The 18,350-nt window shown below is 57.6% G+C and overlaps 9 protein-coding genes across 9 annotated transcripts; 4 read left to right on the forward strand and 5 right to left on the reverse strand.

The window, feature by feature from the left end:
* The first annotated feature begins 320 nt into the window (after positions 1 to 320).
* F5Z01DRAFT_710588 (uncharacterized protein) lies at positions 321 to 2,154 on the forward strand. Its single transcript, XM_046266476.1, has 2 exons — positions 321 to 1,959; positions 2,012 to 2,154. Exons 1-2 carry the CDS (start codon positions 813 to 815, stop codon positions 2,059 to 2,061), a joined length of 1,197 nt encoding a protein of 398 aa, XP_046116478.1. The 5' UTR covers positions 321 to 812; the 3' UTR covers positions 2,062 to 2,154.
* Positions 2,137 to 4,161, reverse strand: F5Z01DRAFT_233233 (general substrate transporter). Its single transcript, XM_046258332.1, has 3 exons — positions 3,867 to 4,161; positions 2,449 to 3,812; positions 2,137 to 2,392 (listed from the first exon to the last, which is right to left on the reverse strand). Exons 1-3 carry the CDS (start codon positions 4,057 to 4,059, stop codon positions 2,276 to 2,278), a joined length of 1,674 nt encoding a protein of 557 aa, XP_046116479.1. The 5' UTR covers positions 4,060 to 4,161; the 3' UTR covers positions 2,137 to 2,275.
* Positions 4,162 to 6,051: 1,890 nt separating this feature from the next.
* Positions 6,052 to 7,340, reverse strand: F5Z01DRAFT_638423 (batten's disease protein Cln3; the record flags this gene model as incomplete). Its single annotated transcript, XM_046262365.1, has 2 exons — positions 6,052 to 7,223; positions 7,277 to 7,340. The coding sequence occupies 2 exons, from the start codon at positions 7,338 to 7,340 to the stop codon at positions 6,052 to 6,054; spliced, it is 1,236 nt and encodes a 411-aa protein (XP_046116480.1).
* A 1,028-nt stretch (positions 7,341 to 8,368) lies between these two features.
* F5Z01DRAFT_682685 (uncharacterized protein) lies at positions 8,369 to 9,778 on the forward strand (the record flags this gene model as incomplete). The annotated part of the gene is made up of 1 exon (XM_046265782.1): positions 8,369 to 9,778. One exon carries the CDS (start codon positions 8,369 to 8,371, stop codon positions 9,776 to 9,778), a length of 1,410 nt encoding a protein of 469 aa, XP_046116481.1.
* Positions 9,779 to 10,002: 224 nt separating this feature from the next.
* Positions 10,003 to 10,327, reverse strand: F5Z01DRAFT_676033 (glucose repressible protein Grg1; the record flags this gene model as incomplete). The annotated part of the gene is made up of 3 exons (XM_046265204.1): positions 10,003 to 10,090; positions 10,154 to 10,178; positions 10,231 to 10,327. The coding sequence occupies 3 exons, from the start codon at positions 10,325 to 10,327 to the stop codon at positions 10,003 to 10,005; spliced, it is 210 nt and encodes a 69-aa protein (XP_046116482.1).
* Positions 10,328 to 10,454: 127 nt separating this feature from the next.
* F5Z01DRAFT_233265 (uncharacterized protein) lies at positions 10,455 to 11,901 on the reverse strand. The gene has a single exon (XM_046258335.1). It carries the CDS (start codon positions 11,710 to 11,712, stop codon positions 10,585 to 10,587), a length of 1,128 nt encoding a protein of 375 aa, XP_046116483.1. The 5' UTR covers positions 11,713 to 11,901; the 3' UTR covers positions 10,455 to 10,584.
* Position 11,902: 1 nt separating this feature from the next.
* F5Z01DRAFT_233264 (uncharacterized protein) lies at positions 11,903 to 14,608 on the reverse strand. Its single transcript, XM_046258334.1, has one exon. It carries the CDS (start codon positions 14,507 to 14,509, stop codon positions 12,056 to 12,058), a length of 2,454 nt encoding a protein of 817 aa, XP_046116484.1. The 5' UTR covers positions 14,510 to 14,608; the 3' UTR covers positions 11,903 to 12,055.
* Positions 14,609 to 15,208: 600 nt separating this feature from the next.
* F5Z01DRAFT_233262 (uncharacterized protein) lies at positions 15,209 to 16,681 on the forward strand. Its single transcript, XM_046258333.1, has one exon. It carries the CDS (start codon positions 15,443 to 15,445, stop codon positions 16,598 to 16,600), a length of 1,158 nt encoding a protein of 385 aa, XP_046116485.1. The 5' UTR covers positions 15,209 to 15,442; the 3' UTR covers positions 16,601 to 16,681.
* Positions 16,682 to 17,168: 487 nt separating this feature from the next.
* F5Z01DRAFT_676037 (uncharacterized protein) lies at positions 17,169 to 18,104 on the forward strand (the record flags this gene model as incomplete). Its single annotated transcript, XM_046265205.1, has 4 exons — positions 17,169 to 17,331; positions 17,383 to 17,689; positions 17,741 to 17,772; positions 17,821 to 18,104. 4 exons carry the CDS (start codon positions 17,169 to 17,171, stop codon positions 18,102 to 18,104), a joined length of 786 nt encoding a protein of 261 aa, XP_046116486.1.
* Positions 18,105 to 18,350: the final 246 nt, after the last annotated feature.

Consider the following 18,350-nt stretch of genomic DNA (forward strand, 5'->3'; position numbering starts at 1 on the left):
AGAGCCCTGAGTAGTAATTCAAATACAAGCAAATTGAACGCATCTTATCGGCCACATGTTGTGGCCTGTTCTTCAACACCATTTTGATGACAGATACATTGATCTGCCAGGATTCCCTAGCCATGGTATCCAGTGTGAACTCTAGGGTAGGCAGTTAGGGACGCAGCGCCCTTTTGAAGATGGGTTGACTGTGACGGAGGAAATTGGCCGCATTGCTGGTCTTTTCTTATCCCCAAACTATCCCGCTCACAGGTGCTTGCATGAAAGCTATGAGAGACAGTCCGGGGAAGCATAGCGGTAGTCGGCTCGGCTGTCCGTCTCCATCCGGGGTGGATCAATCCACTTCCCCGGTCGCCGCCCGGACGTCCCATCGGCCCCGGCCAAGACATTGACAGCAAGCCGACAGTCAAGGGAAGAAAAAGGTGCGTCACACTTTCGCCAGACAGCGGCAATCACAGAAATTGCATCAGTTCCCCTGAGAATTCCATGGAGGATCGACGTTTGTTCCTCGCCACTTGCGGCCCTGACCCACCTTTGACGTACGGCTGTCGTCGCTATGAAATCATGATGGACCTCGTGCTCCGGATGCAGTGAGCAAGCAAATGGCGCCCCAATCGTGACCGGAGGCATTGCTCAGTCAATCAATGATCGTCTTGACATCAGATGACCAGGGAATTCGATATCTGTCATGACGATTGTGTCAGGTCAGTGCCCTGGCACAAATTGCAGACACAAAGATAAAAGGCAATCACGACCCACGAGCAAGCCAACCGGGGCAAGCACCTGTGAAACAATCCACTGCCACATCAACAATGGAGTATAAGACTCAGGCTCGCCAGCATCCCACACTCTCCCCAGAGATGCAAGCCACCACCACCGACGCCAACATGCCACGCGATCCTCACACACCCCACGTCGCCCCCCGACTCACCGACCATGACGATCCCGCCATCCACGCCATGGAAGCCGTCTACGGACCCTTGACGACCCTGATGGACCACGAAGTCACCACGTGGACACCACCACCCGGCTCTGGCGGCCATCTCGGCCGCTACCTCTGGACCGACGCCTTTGGCGTCCTCAACTTTATCACCCTCGCCGAGGAACTCGACTCGTCCAAGTACCTCGCCTTCGCCATGGCCCTCGTCACCAGCGTCCACGACACCCTCGGCCGTACGCGCGATCAGTCTCGCCGCCTCGACCACGCCACCGACAAGGAGCCCCTCAAGGGCGGCCTGCGCATCGGCAAGGCCCACGAGACTGGCGACGACGGCGACGGCCAGTACCACCATTACCTCACCATGTGGATGTTTGCCCTCAACCGACTGTCCGTCGCCACGGGTGATCCACGCTACAACGACCTCGCCCTGCAACTCGCTCAGGCCATCCACCCGCGCTTCTTCGTGCATGGCGTCGAGGCTACGCGGATGGTGTACAAGATCAGCGTCGACATGGAGACCGTCCTCAACCCGCGAGAGGGCAGTCTCGACGCCATCCTCGGACTCGGGGTGTTTCGTCTCCTGCAGGCGACGGCAGTCACGCAAGGTCGTCAGAGTGGTCTTTTGAAGCAGGAGATTGCCGAGTATGAAGAAATTCTGCGACGAGACGGACGGGTGCGACCAAGCTCAGATCTGCTGGACCTAGGCATGGGATTATGGGCGACAAGTCTGTTTCCCGGAGAGGAGTGGGCCCAAGCCTACCGCGAGGCGTCCTTGGCCCTGGCCGAGAAGCACCTCGACCCGCAGTCCCCCCTGCTGCAGCGCGACCCGAGCCATCGACTTGCTTTCCGGGAGTTTGGGGCCTGCCTTGGGATACTGTGCGACGACGTGGAGAATGCCAAGCTGACAGACGACGTGCGGAGTGTCTTGAGCTTTTGGGAGCATCATGTTGCTCAAGGGAAGGGTGAGAGCGTGCAGCCTATTTCGAAGGTGATGTATGCTGCCTGTCGGCATCCAGGAGGTAGGCTACAGAATGACTCCGTTTCATCAGAATGTTAGACTAACAGATACAGCTTTCAAGGTCTCCTACCTACTCGGCAAAAAGTTGCCTGAAGGCCTGTGATGGCCACGGCACTGGTGTGACGCCACATGTACAAGTATTATGCATCTGGGGTTTGGGGAGCGTATTTGTCATTTCACTTGTTGATCCATAAGAGATCCAACGCAATGATCAATTCAAAAGCAGAGCGTTGTGCGTAACTATCCACCCAATATGTGCAAAGTGTGAGACGCCAGCTCCCTGTAACTGATATGCTGATCATACTGCCCACCAGTGTCTAGGATGTAGCCGTCTTCTCATCACGAATGACGGGATCGGCATCGCCAGTGCGGTTAAAGTCCTCCTCGGGAATGACATACTTGGCCGTCTTGCGGGCAGAGACGCGGTTGTGGAACTAGAGCATGTCAGCGCGTGGGGAAAAAAAATATATATATGCCGATAGAGCCTTACCATAATGTCCATCTCACCAAACGTGCGGTCCTTGGTCTCGGGCAGACGGAAGTAGCCCCAGATAAAGGTGACCGTGGCGAGCGAGGACCAGAATAAAGCAGCCTTGCCCTTGAGGTTCCAGTCGTCAGGTGCCATCATCTTGGGGTTGATGACACCGCCAAAGATAATGTTTCCGGTGTAGTACACGCTGCGGGCCAGAACGACGGTCTGTGTGCGAAGACGAGTCGAGCCAATCTCAGCAACAATAGTGTAGACAATGGGTCCGACGGAGGCCGAGTACACGCCCAGCCAGACGACGCAGAGGATAGCCTGTGCCCATGAGAGAGATAGGGTTTGCTTAGGGGCCAGTGCGAGGAAGCCGACAATCCAAAGGATGCAGGCCAGCGTGCCGAAACCATACAGCCAAATCCTGCGACGACCGATCTTGTGGATGAACGCCCACGAGATAATTGTGCAGATGAAAGCAAGACCCTTACCGCCCAGCGCGATGGCGTAGGACGTGTTGGGGGGAAGGCCATTGCCAATCTGCTGGAAGAAGAAAGACCCAGAGTAGCACAGCGCACCACCGTTGGTGATCTGCGACATGAAGGACATGCACGCCACCTCGGTACGGCGAAGGTTTGTGCCCTTGAAGACGTCCCAGATGTTGACGCCCGCGGTCTCCTCAATCTCAATCTTGTTGGTGTGCACCATGAGCGCGACCGCGTTGTCGTAGTTAATGTTGTGCTCCGGCTCGGAGAGGCGCTTGAGCGAGTGCTTGGCCTCCTCCAGGCGACCTTGGCGGACGAGGAACCAGGGCGACTCGGGGGCGAAGAAGGCGGCGAGGCCTAGAGGTATAGGCCAGATCCACTGCAGGGCAAAGGGGATCTTGTAGCCCCAGTGCGTCGGGTTGTTGACGAGCGACTTGAGGACAAGGGCCGAGATAAATTGCCCAATGACCCAGCAGAGGTTGATGTAGGACGTCATGTAGCCACGAATGGCCAGCGGCGTCACCTCGGCAGCGTACGAAGGGCCTGTGGTGGCAAAGACACCCCATGGAACGTTGCAGAGCGTCTGGCCGACCAGCAGGACCTGAATGTTCGGCGCAAAGAAAACCACAAAGATAAAGGCCGAGAGCCAGAAGAGACTGCCGATGAGGACCTTGCGGTGACCCCAGCGGGCAGTAGCCCAGCCGTTGAGCAGAGCACCGACAATGTTGGCGACGGCCGCCAGGCAGTTGAAGCGCTGTTGCCAGGTGGATGAGATCTGGTAGCCGTTCTCTTCATTGATGACCTTGCCGTACTTTTCGCGAAAGCTGGGATACCCGTAGAAGGAGCCGAGCAGGGTGACATCGTAGCCTTCCATGATGACGGTCATGGAGATCACTGCAACGGTCAGTATGGGCTATTTGATGCGTGTACACTGCTTTGATCACGTACAGAACGACCACATGGCGGCCTTGCGATACGTCTTGAAGCCCTGGATAAAACCGACGCTGTGCTCCTGCGCGGTGGCCTCCATGGCACCGGCGTTGAGGCTCTTGTCGTGAATGTCGACATTTTCGAGGTGCCTGAGGTCCTGGTTGGACTCGACCCCGAGGTCGGTGGCGTCGGTTCTCTTCTCGGAAGCCATGAGGACGGATGAGATGTAGATCTGTCCCTTGGGATGTGGGTGAACAGCAGAGATCGGTGAGGCGAGAAGACGGCGGATCGCCGACTCTTATTCACGAATATTCGGAGTGGATCAATATAGCCTGAAAGTCAGGCTGTTCAGGATAATGGCCAAGCATGTCCTGGCGAGCCTCCCCGGTTGTCGCTTTCTGGTCAGGAGGCCCCATTCAGGATCGAGCACCACTAATAACAAACAATGGTCCCATTCGTTGCTGGCGTCTGTTCCACGACCCATTGGTGGAAAAGCCCACGGACGGTGAGGGGTTCATCCTGGATTCCTGGCCCGGCATCCCCCACGGTGGGCCGGACAGAAGAATCGAGGATAGCCATTGGATCTTGGATTGGGGAAAGGTGCCATCCTTGGCTGAGAAAGCCGGGGGCGGGTCGTACGTTGGGCGAAGGTGTGGGGGCAGCGTCTGGGGTAAACGGGTAATCAAAACCCCGAGTGTCTTTTGCTCTGCTCTTATGGCCTGACACCTGCCAGAGGCTTGATAAAAGCGTGCGTCAAGACCCGTCGGCTGATTTAGGAAGCTGGGTGCAAGTGTTGGTTGTGTCTGCATATGAAAAAGCGACAGATGGGATGTGAGAGTCGAGAGTCCAGGCTTCAGCTCCGGACGCTGCATGTGACATCCGTCGTGAATGAGCATGACTCTGTGCGTCGACCAGGACAAGCTAATACAGGTTTTGTATCTCCGGTGCGGCTGAAAGAATCGCCTAAACATGTTGGCTCCCCATTTCTTGATGAGCCACGGCCAATGCTTGGCTCTTGGGTCTCGTCGGTTGCGTGACTTGCGTCGACCAAGCGCTCGGAATCTCGGGTATGTCAACGATCAAGTGACCCACTGTCCTGCAGCCTTTCTTGAATAGATTCTTGGTCTGATTTGGGGTACAGTCCACGAATACGGATACTTAGGCTTGTCTTCGCGATTCAAACTTCAAAGCGTGTTCTCTTTGGGGCTCCAGTGAAGTCCAGTCGCCCGTGATCACTCTCGGCCGCCATTTGCCCGAAACAGCGCCCTGGGCAATGGGGATGTCACGAACGCGCGGAGCATCCGCCGTTCACCGTCCACATGCGTCCCACTTGATTCTTGACGCTTCCCCAGCTGCCCTGATCCAAGCGCAGCTAGATTTGGAATGAAGGCTTCCGATGTCGTGTCAGACTAGCGTGCAAGCGGGTGCGGCATTGCGCTGCGGGGATTGGCCATGGTCCATGCGCGTGCGGGCAATGTCGTGGAAGATGGAACGACCTGTCCCGGATATTCTAACGGGAGAATAGACAATCGAATGACTGACTGATGGTAAATTGGAGATGTAGATTGTCGGCACGTGGCATCCCAGTTCTCAACGGGTTGCTGGTTGTGAACTTGTGAGCAAATGTTGAAGAACGCCAAGTTGCGGCGCTTGGCAACTGGAGCAAAGAAGGCACGTGTGCACGTGACCCCGCCTTGAAACTTGCTCCTCGACTCCTTCTTGCCTCGCGACCTTCTTGCCCTCAACACCGGTCCCAACAGAAGATCTATCGTCACCATGACCACTTCTGCTTCCTTGGGGCATCTCGTGGACGTGGAAACGCGCTCACGTGCGGCCTCCACCTGATCTCCTTCGAATAAGATATCGAGTTGTACAGCCAGCCAGCACGCCACAAGAGACCAAGTTTCCCAGATGACTTGAAGAGGTTGAAATGGTAACTTCTCCGTCTGGGGCTTCAGTCACTTGAAGCGATGAGAACCTCTTGACGGCGCTGGTCAGACCCTTAATGGCACATTCTCGCCAACCATCCTAATGGAGTGAGAGGTCACACGAGTCGACGCGACGCACTTCCACATTATCACCAACAAAGCTTGCGTGAGAGTTCCAATTGCCCAGGGTGAATGAACACTGTGCCTCAATATCATAGACGCCATCTAGCGAGTACTGAGACTCCCAGATTATTGCTGATGACTGACCAGGCTTCTCACCTCGTTGCGCTGCACCATCTACCTCCCCGACCGTAACCACACATCAGCCCCTCGAGAGCCGCACCAAGCAACCCGCCAACAAGCAGTCCCGCGGGCTCACCCACGCCTATCGCGCCCAGAAGGACTTGCTGGCTCGCACCCGCTTCCTTTGCAGTTACTCCCATCGCTGTCGACCATGTTGACATGTATGTTGTGCCTACAGCGAGGCCGGCGAGGAAAAGGGCAGCGTACACCACAGCGCCTGGTGTCGTCAAGACAAATGCTGCATTGACCGCCAGGAAGGCTATCGTCACAGGCAGAGCGAGCCAGACGTATTGCTTGCGTGGCGATTTGATGAGTAGCGCGCTTGATCGTGCCAGCAAGTCACCCACTTGGAAAGCTGTTCCGACAGCTGCCAGATACGTAGCATACGTGTCAAAAGAGGTGCCCATTGCCATCGCTCGACTGAAGCCCGGGAAAATGACACCAGAACCAATAAAGGCCATCGCCAGCGGCAAGATGCATGGCTTAACCAGGGTTGACAACACCTCCAGATTCGATTGCGCTAGCTCAAGCAAGGACGAGTCGAGTGACTCGTGTTCGGCGAGCAATGGATCGTTCGACGTCCTGCTTTGGTTGTCTAGATCAATTTGACCCTTGGCTTTCTCTTCGTCCTTTGACGTTGCAGCATCTGGCACTGCGTGTGGCAGGATCAGGTAGTGCGCGCCAACCAGCATGGGCACGAGGTACCAGCTATAAGTCAGGCCCTGACGCACCTCGCCATTCAAGTGAATTGTCAGATAGTACGGCAATACCGCCGTGACAAGACCGCCCAGGCCTGTTCCGATTCCCCATCCGACGAGGCCGTGCTTGCCGTAATATCGCAGCAAGCCTAGCCAGGATACGTCGCCTGCCGCGGCGGACATCGAGGCAAGGACCACAGCAAATATGCGGATATTGGGTGACACATTGGGAGGCGAGATCCAAGTCAGGAACGCACTGAACGTCCAACCGATGCCCAGCACGAGTGGCCGCTGTCTGTCTGCAGTTCCGTGCAAGAGGTGCGGCAGCGCCAGTTTTGTGAGGACCGCTGGGAGGATTCGAATAACGAGGACGACGGGCCTCGAGTAAGGAACGATCAGATACGAGCTCGAGTGGACCACGCTTGGGAGAACCGTATTCGCGAAACCTGACGAGTGTCAGCTTGGGCCACCGCCTGTCGATGAAGCCATCGACACTTACCAATTAGGCAATATGCCAACACGATGCGGAGGTGGCGACCGACTGAGGCATCTTGATGCTTCATGGTGTGCGTTTTGCTTGAGCAGGTTCTCTTGGGACAGCTTGACAAGGCGCAACTGTCTGGGAGACCTGAAGCAAATGGTTAAGGCTTTGCCGCGAGCGTGAGCGCGAAATGAGCACAATCATAGCTCACCTCCACGGCAACCACTTCCGACTCGGAACCTCAGAGAGGAGCCTGCTGATGATCTACGCCCGTCGAAAGGTCACTGCCAATGACCGTATTTGAAAAGCCAACGTCGTCGAGCATTGCTGGGGATGCCATTTGTGATGTGTGGGTCGACACACTAACACCATCGGCATTCACTCAGCATTCACGGCAACGGTCCACCTTGGCGCATAGTTGCCCCACGTGTCCGAGGCTGGAGACGGTGATTTGACTGTACAAGACGACGACTAGCGACGCGATCCTCGACTTCATGGGTCGAAACTACCGCGATTTGCACGGCAGCCCTGGCCACGGACGAATGAGGTTGCAGCGCGTCGGCACGATGCCTGTGCTGATGGCACATTTGGCTGAGCAGATCCATGTACGCCATGACACATGCCATCACGAGGTGTACTACCAGACGGTTGCGCAACACCATGCCGGAATCGCACTGCTCATGGAGTGACATGCGAGCAGGACAACGATGGCTCGGGCTTGGCGAGGGTAATGGACGTGTAGACGTGAACCGTCATCACCGAGGACGAGAGCGTTGTCATCCTACTGCATCATTTTACCGCCCGGACAGACACAAAGATCATGAATCTGGGTGTTCTCAGTGGTCGCCTCGGGCGAGTGGGCAAGGTGTTGGGCATAGCGGTTCTCTTTACGACTCTGGCGACTTTCTTTTACTCGTTTCCGGTAAGCACTCCCTGGCTCGTGTGATCATTGGACCCTGACAGAGAAAGCGGCACGCACGCGACTCTGCGGGAGGTTCATATCACATCAACTACGACGACAAATCCATTCTCTCACAATCACAACTCGACGACCTCGCCACGCCGAAACCGCAAAATGCGACGTCCGAAGAAAGGCGGTTGCGCGTCTTCATGCCCGCCGACGGGCCGAACATCAACCTCTGCAAGACGATCATGTCGTCCGTCGCTCTGGGGTATCCGCTTCCGACGCTGCTGAACTGGGACGGCGAGTTCAACCGCAGGGGCTGGCATTTCGGGGGCAGCCACATTGCCAAGCTGGAGAGTCTCCTAGCGGTCATTGAGGAGCTGCTGACGAGCAGCGAGGATGCACACGAGGACGACCTCGCCCTCATGGTTGACGCCTACGACATCTGGTTCCAGCTGCCGCCGTCTGTCCTGATCCAGCGGTATCACCAATTAAATCGCGAAGCCGACGAGCGCAATCGCGGACTCTGGGAAGAGTCCAATGCGCTGCACGCGAGCTTTCCTCTCGAACCACCACGCCAGTCGATTATTGTCACGGGCGCCAAGGACTGTCAACCTGGTCCTGAATCCGGCTCCGACCCCCATTACGACCTCTGGCCGCAATCGCCCATGCCACTCGACCTCTACGGCGACCAGACGGACCAGTACCAATTCGCCATCTTCGACTCGTCGCATCGCTTCGCTCGGATCCGACCGCGCTGCGTCAACAGCGGCATGATCATGGGCACAATGGGTGCTATGCGCGACGCTCTGCGTCGAGCGCAGGACAAGGTGAACGACGTCGCGCGCGCTGGGCGCCAGCTGTGGAGTGACCAGGCGCTCTTTGCCGAAGTGCGGGGTGATCAGGAAGCGTGGCGGGCGTGGACACGAGAATTGGCATCGACGTGGAACGGCAGCGTGGCAACGAGCCCCGAGTCGACCAGACATGCCCATGTGAATAGCATTGCCGCTGCGGCGTTGCGAGGTGAGCGATTCGAGTTCGGCATCGGTCTTGACTATAACTTTACCACCATCCCACCGACGTGCTCGTCCGAGGACGATGGGGACTTCATCAAGTTTGATGACAAGCCCGCGCTTGCAGTTAAAACGTACCAAGCAGGCGTGCGCGATCGCGTGCGACTGACAAGCCTCCCGCCGGAGCTCGATGCGGCGCTCGAACTAAAGGAGGGTCCCCTGGCCAACTTGAAATGGGGCCTGAAACCGCTCTACTCTGACTTATTCTTTGGCGTCACGCCCGTGGGTATCCATCACAATGCATACAAGAATGGCCTGAAACCCTGGCGACTAAAGAACTGGTGGCATCGGATGTGGTTCTACCCCATGCTGCGGGAGCTGATCACGTACAGTCTCGCCGTGCGCAAGAAGGGGGAACGGATACTGCTGGAGATGGAGGACGGGGTGAATTATGTGGCGCCGCAAGAAGAGTTTGTGAACGTGTTCAAGCCAGGTAGTGAGGCTGTGTTGGAGGCCATTGGGTGGGATGGCGTCTGCCAGAAGGGCAGTACGCCGTGGTATGACGAGTTGCTGGGCGATGGGGAGGGTAAATTGGTGCTCTGATGGACGTTTGGACCTAATTATGATGATACCTCTGCCTTCTCCTCTTCAATAATCACGAATGGCATCATTTCACAGCGCTCGACCGGTATTAGTCTTGACGGATGGCACATCATATCAGGACTCAGAGACACAAACACGAGATGATAACTATCTATTTGCACACTGCATTATAGGGGTATTGTAGGGTATACGATCATTTCCAACACAAGCCTCCCGCCTCGACCTTAGATGAGCTCCCGATGGCTGCGTCCCTTGGCACCGTGGTGCTCCTGCTTGGCCTTATCGCCGACAGCGTCCTTGGCAGCGCTCAGGCTAGCGAGATGTCAGTCTGGGCATGTCCACAAATCTTGCCGTGCTTGGTCCATAGAAACGCACCGAGTGCCGATTGGCGCATTGGAGTCTTTTGAGGTTCTGTTAGTATCGTGAAACACATATTAGATGGCTCGACGTACCTTTGGCAACCGACTTGTTGGCCTGGTAGCTGCCGCCGTGGGCGACTTCCTGGGCCTTCTCGGAGATGGCGTGGCCGGCGTTCTTGAGAGAGTTCATGGTGGCGGTAGATGAAAATGGTTCTTAATGATGGAAAGATGGGATTGGAAATGTTGTTGATACTAATAAAGGGATGTGGGATTCAGGGCGCGTGGGGCGGTTTTAAACTAAAAGAGCATGACGTCAGTGCAGTCATTTCCAGGGTCCTTCTAAACATCGAAATCTTGATTTATGCACGGATCTTTCCGGCTGAGACATGAACGTGTACATGATACCGATCTATCTAGAGATGTCTTGCTGATCTTGCTCCACTACATTCATGTACCCGTTTGTGGCGGTGCCCCTGCTGGCGCCGCCGCTGAGGCCATCTGCGAATAGATCAAGGGCGATGTCGTGACGAGGAACCAGACCACGACCCAGAGCCAACCAGCCACGCCCCTCGCGATGCGCAGCGGCCCATGCGCGTTCCTTTTCGTACTCCCCATGACGCAGGCCTCCGCCGCCGTCCCCAGAAACTGCACAACGTAATAGGCGGCAAAGGTCCAAGGCTTCGGATCGCCGTCGAGCCACGAGATGAGACCGTGAAGAATGGCGGCGGCCGCGTACACGCACGCCACAACAAAGACCTTGGTCACGCGGGCCCCTTGTGGCAGCAGGAGCAGGTCACGGGCCAGATACGTGGCGAGGGCAATGTACGTTGGCGAGAGCAGGTTGTGCCAGCATGTGCCCCAGAACCTACGTAGGCTGTCCGCCTTGCGCCAGCTGCCAAAGAGAGGGGGCCACTCCTCTGGCTCGTCGAGGCGGAATAGGCAGACGTGCAGTATGGAGAGGATGTGGTGGAAGATGCAGAGGCTGTTGTAGCAGAACCAGAACCAGTCGAAGACGAGGTAGGCTCTCTTGGCAATGTCGAGACCGGTGAGGTCGAAGAGACCTGGGAAAATCTTGTCCACGCTGAAGTCTGAGACATAGAATGGTCCGATGAGGATTTTGGCGAGGATCGGGATGATGAGTGCGGTGGTGAGAAACCTGATGGTGATCATGAGCAGCACGTGGAGGAAGTGCTTGCCTTTGGACGATGGCGTGCCGCGAAAGGGATCATTGTTGGGGTCGGGCACGTCGCGCGGATTGCACCAGACTTTGTACGCCTCGTAGATGGACCACCTTGGCATAGGCGAGCCCAGCTTGTCAAGCGGTGGATAGTCCACGAGCAGGCGACGGACAGTGTACGGGAAGAACCATATCATCGTCACTTGATACGTGCCTTGGGCCGCATAGATTGAGCCCAGGGAACTGGCGTGCGTCAGGCCGTACATTGAAAGCGCCATGATAGAAATCGCGTCGAGATATCGTCCGGCCCAGGTGCGCCGCCACGCGAGTGACCAGTGCCCGAGGGCTGTGGCCAGGACGAAGCAGCCGAGGGCGATGGACGCCGATGGGGAAGCCATTGCGATGGGGAAGGTGATCAGCCCGATGGGATTGGCATGGATCGAGATAGGATTCTATCAAAAACTTGGAAGTTTGATCGCAATCAAGGCGACGTGGTCTTTCATCAGTTTTGTGAGGTAGGGCTCGAACCTTATTTACTTGCCCCTGAGAGTTTGCTAGGCGGCGTGGATAAGCTTTCTGACGCTGGGACTTTGGATCAAAGGCTTCTAGAATGCATCTCAAAAGTCTCTCTAGGGAAAGTGTCATAAGGCAATGCTAACATGAAGCTGATATTTCAGCAAAAAGTCCTCGCCAAACTCCGAAACCCAATATGCTAGGTACTACCTTATCTCAAGCCACCACTCAACGGTCCTCGTCCAGTCTAAACAGCGCCAGAGACAATGCATCGTCAAACACGGCCTTGCCAGGCCTCCTCGTGCTCATCAACCGCACCAGCCCAATCTCGCCCGACGCCGGACTGGGCTCTCGACTCAAGCTCGACACTTCGGACGTCATGGAACTCGCTCGACTCCTTCTCCCTTCCATCAGGGCACTTGAGCTCGGCGCCCTAATGGACATGGCACCACTCCTCTTCAACCCCTTGTCCAGACCACCACCAGCAGGAAGCTGACCAGGAACCTGCAACGAGCTGCGCCTGTTGTCCCCATTCGACTTTGGCGCCTCGAATCTCGACGTTGACGGCGTCTCCTGTCTCGCCTCGCCATCAAACCGCGCCGACACTTTCACCGTCGTCTCCCTCTCCTTGGCCCCTTCATCCCGCAGCGTCATCATCTTCCACAGCCCCTGCATCCACCTCTGCTTCTCCTCCACCTTCATCGACCGCAAAGGCAGCACCTCAGCCCCGCCCATCTCCCGCGTCGGCCAGGGAAAACTGACCGCCATCTCCCGCAGCGTCCGCGGCCGCAGCTGGCGCAGCACGATGCGGATCTGCGGTTCAATGTTGGGGACCACCTCAAACGGCCAGTCGCGTCGCGTCTCGAGACGACTCGCAATCTGTACCATGGCACCGACCAGCCACTCGACCGCCACGTGGTCGGGTACCGCGCCAGCCTTGTCGAGTAACCAGCCCAGTGTCTCGGGGGCACCCGACTGGTTGAGAATGGGAATGCTGCGCTTGTCGTGCTCGCGTCCCTGGAGTTTCATGATAAAGTCATTGTACTCATTCATCGAGTCTAGGCCCAAGCCCACGAAACGGCCCGTGTCCAGCGCGTGGACGAGCTCATCACCGAGCGCCATGCCAGACTTGATGCCGCTGTTCAGACCACGACCGGGCCAAAAGTGCACCGTCATGGCGGCGTCGCCCGCCACTGCGACGAGAGCATGCGGTCGCCGTAACGAGGGTGTCTCGCCGTGGGGTAGATACTGCACGCCTTCCCCTACGGCCTGGACGACGATGGGGATGCGCACTACGTTGATGACCTCGCTCTCCTTGAAGCCAAAAAGCTTGAGGCCGTCTTCGATAGACTGCCACAGGGGACTCTGCCGGTCTGTCGACGGGCGGAATACCTGGCCTGGCTCAAAACCATCGGGGATGCTGCCGTCCTCGGCGAGTAGACAGCCTGGTCGACCAAACGTGACGGGCGTGCCGTCGACGGACACCATCTCGTGCCACTCGGCCTCTGTGAGCTGCATGTTGAGGTAGCCTCGTCCGTCGTGGTCACTCGCGTTGAGCAGGTAGCGCGTCTGGCCGAGGGTGAGGAAGACATTGAGAGGTTGAGACCAGGGTAGACCGGCAGGCCGATCAAACGCCAGGCCAAGGGCATAGCTTTTCCCTCGCTCGTTCTCGTAGCCGTGAAAGTAGGATTTGCGCACCCAGGACGCCGCGCCGTCCGCGCCGAGGAGGACGTGGAAGTCATTTGCTTGGTGTAGTGTCTCGCGCGTCAGACCTTGTGCGTAGAGATGGATGAGGCCGCGGAACTCGTCGTCGTGGCAGCGCGCAAGCAGACGGTCCTCGACTTTGCGGATTTGTATGTTGGCGGAACCAGGCCACACCCTCTCTGGCCGATTCTGGAAGAGCGCGGTGCGCGTCCGCGGTGTCATGAGGTCAGTCACGGACTCTTGTAACGTCACGACTTGATCTCGTCTCTTGGCTGTGGGGGGATATCCAACCCGTCCTCCCTCTTGCATCACCCATCGGCGCTCATACATGTGCACCTCTACCTGTCCTTTGCCCTTTTCCGCGAGGGAGATGGCCGAGGCCAGCGCGGTAGGTCCACCACCGACGATGCACACCTTGAGCCGGGCAGCAGGATAGGGCAGCGTCACAGCGTCGGTGGGAAGCATGTCCAAGTTTCTGGCCAGTGTAGGGTCAAAGAAAAAGTCGACGACAGGACGCGTGTTCGGGTCAGAGCAGTCCGTGATGCCCGCCTTGATGAGCAGGAAGCGCATGGCCTGCAGCAAGGACGTGACCCCAAAGCTCTGATGGCGTCCCCCAATTATACGCATCCGCACAGCGTCAGCAATGGCGTAGACGCTCCTGTAGCTGTGCTGGTCGACGACAATCTCCATGAGGGCAGCATTCAAGCCACGGTCGGGCGACAGCTGGGTGAAGCGCAGGAGGAAGATCTGGGCGCGCTCGAGGTCGGTCCGCGAGTCGCTCAGACTGGGGACGTCGGACTGGGCGTGGTAGCCACCCCATGCTTGCTCGTACACGCGCGGGAAATGGATGATGTTGTGCTGTGCTGGTGTGGTGTCGGCGGTGGACGCTGGCGAGGGCAATGGTTCGGCCACCGAACGGCTGCGCGAACGACTGCGCAGGCGCAGCGGGATGATGGAGGTGGGCGCGAGCGTGCTCATTGTGTTGATGTGATGGATGGTGAGGAATCTAGTTAGTATTAACTATTGAGGACACGACGCAACCTCTTTGTCAGTCGGTTGAGGACGCAACAAAGGCGCGCGCGCTGTCTTTCATATCGAAGCAAAGGCTCGCTGACTCGCTTCCGTCCACGAAACAAGCACTCTTTGCTTGTACATTGTGAAACGGCATTTCCTTGGATGGAGGGGTCCCTTTTAGACCTGCATAGGATGTACACGGATGATGGATCTTATTCTTGGAGCCCAAGTTGGGGCCGCGCTTACGTGCGTGTGTCAGAGAGGCAGAGGCGCGGGATGCAAGTCTCGGCGCCAGGAGCTGAAGAGACCCTGCAGGTCCCTTGCTCGGTGCTCATTCGCCCGTTTGTTTTCGCCAAGACGCATCTCTGGCACTATTTGAAGCCAGCATGTCCAGGACGTCCCTCAGTGTCAAATTGGCTCATGGTCTAGGCAGGGCCACCACGATGGAGACTGCGCCGCACGGTCTCGCGCGGCACGAGGGCGCCACTGTCTACTTGCTGTTAATGCTTGTAGAATGATATGAAAAGGTAGCTCGCGCTAATAATTGCCGCCCTAGCAATGCAGCCCACAAGGCGGACTCGCGCGTGGCACGGAGCACCATCAATCAGGTGGCATGCTGAATAAGTGAGTGAGCTGACATGGACTGCCGACGAACGTGACAGGGCTTGTCCAGCCACAAGACGCCAACGGCTGCCGTTTTCTTCTCTTCTCATTAATTTCATTTCCATCCGTGGAATCGTCGGGCACTGCGACTCTGTGCAACTCTGTCAGCAGAGCGAGCGAGTGTGAAGGCGAGTGAGTCCGGTCGTCAGTTCTACGACAGATCTTCTCAGCACAGTCAGACACCGAGCAAATCATTAGAACAGGCCGACTGCCCGAGAGAAACAGCCGACCGCCATGCTACGCAAAAAGGAGACCTTTACCGTCATCACGCCCATTCCGGGCTTCATCCCACGCCAGCTCGCGCTCGACATTCTACACTCCCACTCCGAGGTCATCACCCTCAACCCACTCGTCCTCCGCCACAAACCTATCCCCGCACCCCAGACAGCCGCCGCCGATGAGTACTACAGCACCTGGTACGAGATCACGGAGCGCGTGCAGGTCGTGCCGGGCGTGGGCAGGGCGGGCAGCAAGGAGACGACGTTCCAGGGATGTTTCCACGACATGCCTTGGGGTCTGCAGACACACATCTACGCCATCCTCGGCATCGACATCCGCATCCGCTACCGCGTGGGCGGCAATCAGCCTGGCTTTGAGCCCCCCGAGCAGCGCGAGCTGGGGCAGGCCGCGCAGGCCATCCCCGCCGAGGGTCTCTACCTGCGCGAGGACATTGAGATCAAGTGCAACATCAGCCTCGTGTCCTTTGTCAAGTCGCAGCTCAAGGCGGCCAGCAAGGAGATGGTCGACAGGATCATCCGCAAGGCCGAGCTGCTCGACGCCGGCACGCTGCAGGCCATGATGACGGCGGATGGCAAGCTCAAAACGGTGAACCCCAACGATCGGTCCCAGGGCGCTGGCGCGGATGCGGGAGGGACAGGGCCCTTGCTGTCGCCTCGTCTGCCGTACCAACGCTCGCCCTCGGCGCCGCCCTACGCGCACGTCCAGAGCGCGGCGTCCCCGGATGGAAACTATCCCCAGTCGCCTGGGCAGTACTATCAGTATCACGGGCAGCCGTCGCCTGGGCAGTTGTCTCCCGGGCAGTTGTCTCATGGGCCGCCATCTCCTGGGCCACCGTCCCCTGGGTATCCGTCATCACAGTACGGGCAACAGCAGCAGCAGCACATGCAGAGACACCCGGGCCAGGCGTCGCCACAGCCTATGGAGTTTCCCGCTGAGATGGGCGATTCACGCCAGCAATGGAGTCGGTCGCCCATCCCACAGCATCAGCAGCAGCAGCAGCAAGGAGGGTACTATCAAGCAGGATACCAGCAGGATCAGCAGTGGGCGAACACGCAGAAGACGGAGTATGCGCATGCGCAGCAGCAACAACAACAGCAACAGCCTGCGACGACGTTTGCTGCTGAGCTGCCCGCCGAGGAAGTGAAGCGATAGGAGCAGCGAGGATAATTCGATTGGGTTAGGTCATCTTTCGCGAGGGCAGCAGCTTAGGCGTCGGCGCAGCGGGGATTGTGTCTGCTATTTATAGTCAGCAGTGTTGCATCAATAAGATACCCGTCTCTCCACATTGTGGGCGATTGACTGAAGTTGTAAGAAATGCGATTCGATCGGTTGGCTGAACCTGTTACGGCAAGCCTCACAATGGAGTCGCATTGTAATTTGTGCGTGAGACGAGGACTGATGAAGCAACATTGCCTGGCTGGTGCGGCTTGTTGGTGGTCGTTGCGCAGGATCCGCCACCCGACGCGTGACGCAAGCTTCTTTGATTCGACCGGGCAGCTGCAGCTAGCTCATTGAGAACCATGAATCAATCAATTAGGTTACATTCGCGGATTCCTGTCGCAGCACTGAGGAGCACGGAATGATGTGATTGCATCGTCTTGATGTTGGCTCTGTCAAAGTCAACCAGTTCTCTGTCGCCGCCTCACATCTCTTTTCCTCCCCAAATGCTCTCAATCGTCTTCATCCGAGATCAGTAATATTCAACATCACACACACCACCATGGGCGGCAACGCATCGGTACCAACAGACCCCAACAGGACCCTCCAGCTCATTGGGGCGGGCTACTCGCGCACGGGCACCCTGTCCATGGCCATGGCCCTCGAGAAGCTACTCGACGGACCCGTGATGCACGGCGGCTCTCAGCTGCTCGGGCGCGAGGACGGTGGGTGCCCTCCTCCCTTCTCATGAAAGAGCCATGCTGATGACTGCACAGAGTACGTCAAGCTGTGGACAGACGTCTTTGACGCGCGCCACGACCGCCCGCGCCTCCTCAAGCTGCTCAAAAAGGCGACGCAGGGTTTCGTCGGCATCACCGACGCGCCCGGCAACATTTTCATCGACGAGCTGCTCGAGCTGTACCCGGACGCGCAGGTCGTGGCCGTGACGCGCGACCGCGCGCGGTGGTGGCAGAGCTGGGAGGCTGTGACCAAGACGGCGGGCGCAGGCTTCCTCAACGTCTTCCTCGCGCCCGTCCCGGGCAAGCGATGGTATCCCAAGCTGGTGATGCAATTCTTGGAGCAGTGCGTGTTTTTGATGGGTACCCACGGTATGCAATTACTGACCTTTACCAGGCAAGAGGAGCGTCATGGCCCCATGACAGACAGTAAGTGGCATGCTGTGCATGACAAATGACAGGCACTGACGACCGCAGAACGCATGGACGAGCACAACGCGTACGTCAAGTCCGTGACGCCCCCCGACAAGTTCCACATGATGGAGCTCTCCGAGGGCTGGGCGCCGCTCTGCGCGATGCTCCACAAGCCGATCCCCGACGAGCCCTTCCCCCGCGCCAACGACGCCGAGGCCGTCGAGGGCGTGAACAAGGATATCCTGAAGGAGGCGGGCGGGCGTTGGGGCGTCATTCTCGCGGTCACGGGCGCTCTGGGCTATGGCGCGCTCTGGGTGTGGAGGAGCGGGCTGCTGGGACGGCACTGATGATGGGGAGGACGTGTATACGCGTGTCAACGGAATTGACCGTGAGCGACGGTCATTCTTTTCTTCTTGGTCTGTTGCGAATGCAGTTTGGCGAAATGGTTGGCCTGGATCAGCGCGAAATCATTGACGCGACTAGGCTACCTGAATTACCTACCCTGCATCACTAATTCTATCTCCATGTTCACTCTGTGAAACTCACCTCAGAGCAGGCTCACCTCGAGGGAATGCGCATTATCTCACTTACTC

The sequence above is a fragment of the Emericellopsis atlantica genome (genome assembly GCF_019669845.1).
Source record: "Emericellopsis atlantica unplaced genomic scaffold F5Z01scaffold_21, whole genome shotgun sequence".
Lineage (NCBI taxonomy): Eukaryota > Fungi > Ascomycota > Sordariomycetes > Hypocreales > Bionectriaceae > Emericellopsis > Emericellopsis atlantica.

Excerpts from the sequence above, each read along its gene's own strand:
- F5Z01DRAFT_710588 (XM_046266476.1), top strand. The coding sequence starts at position 813 with ATGGAGTATAAGACTCAGGCTCGCCAGCATCCCACACTCTCCCCAGAG. Across the intron at positions 1,960-2,011 it reads TGCCTGTCGGCATCCAGGAG|CTTTCAAGGTCTCCTACCTA; the intron begins GTAGGCTACAGA and ends TAACAGATACAG.
- F5Z01DRAFT_233233 (XM_046258332.1), bottom strand. The coding sequence starts at position 4,059 with ATGGCTTCCGAGAAGAGAACCGACGCCACCGACCTCGGGGTCGAGTCC. Across the intron at positions 3,813-3,866 it reads GGCCGCCATGTGGTCGTTCT|TGATCTCCATGACCGTCATC; the intron begins GTACGTGATCAA and ends TGACCGTTGCAG. Across the intron at positions 2,393-2,448 it reads TTGGTGAGATGGACATTATG|TTCCACAACCGCGTCTCTGC; the intron begins GTAAGGCTCTAT and ends GACATGCTCTAG.
- F5Z01DRAFT_233265 (XM_046258335.1), bottom strand. The coding sequence starts at position 11,712 with ATGGCTTCCCCATCGGCGTCCATCGCCCTCGGCTGCTTCGTCCTGGCC.
- F5Z01DRAFT_233264 (XM_046258334.1), bottom strand. The coding sequence starts at position 14,509 with ATGAGCACGCTCGCGCCCACCTCCATCATCCCGCTGCGCCTGCGCAGT.
- F5Z01DRAFT_233262 (XM_046258333.1), top strand. The coding sequence starts at position 15,443 with ATGCTACGCAAAAAGGAGACCTTTACCGTCATCACGCCCATTCCGGGC.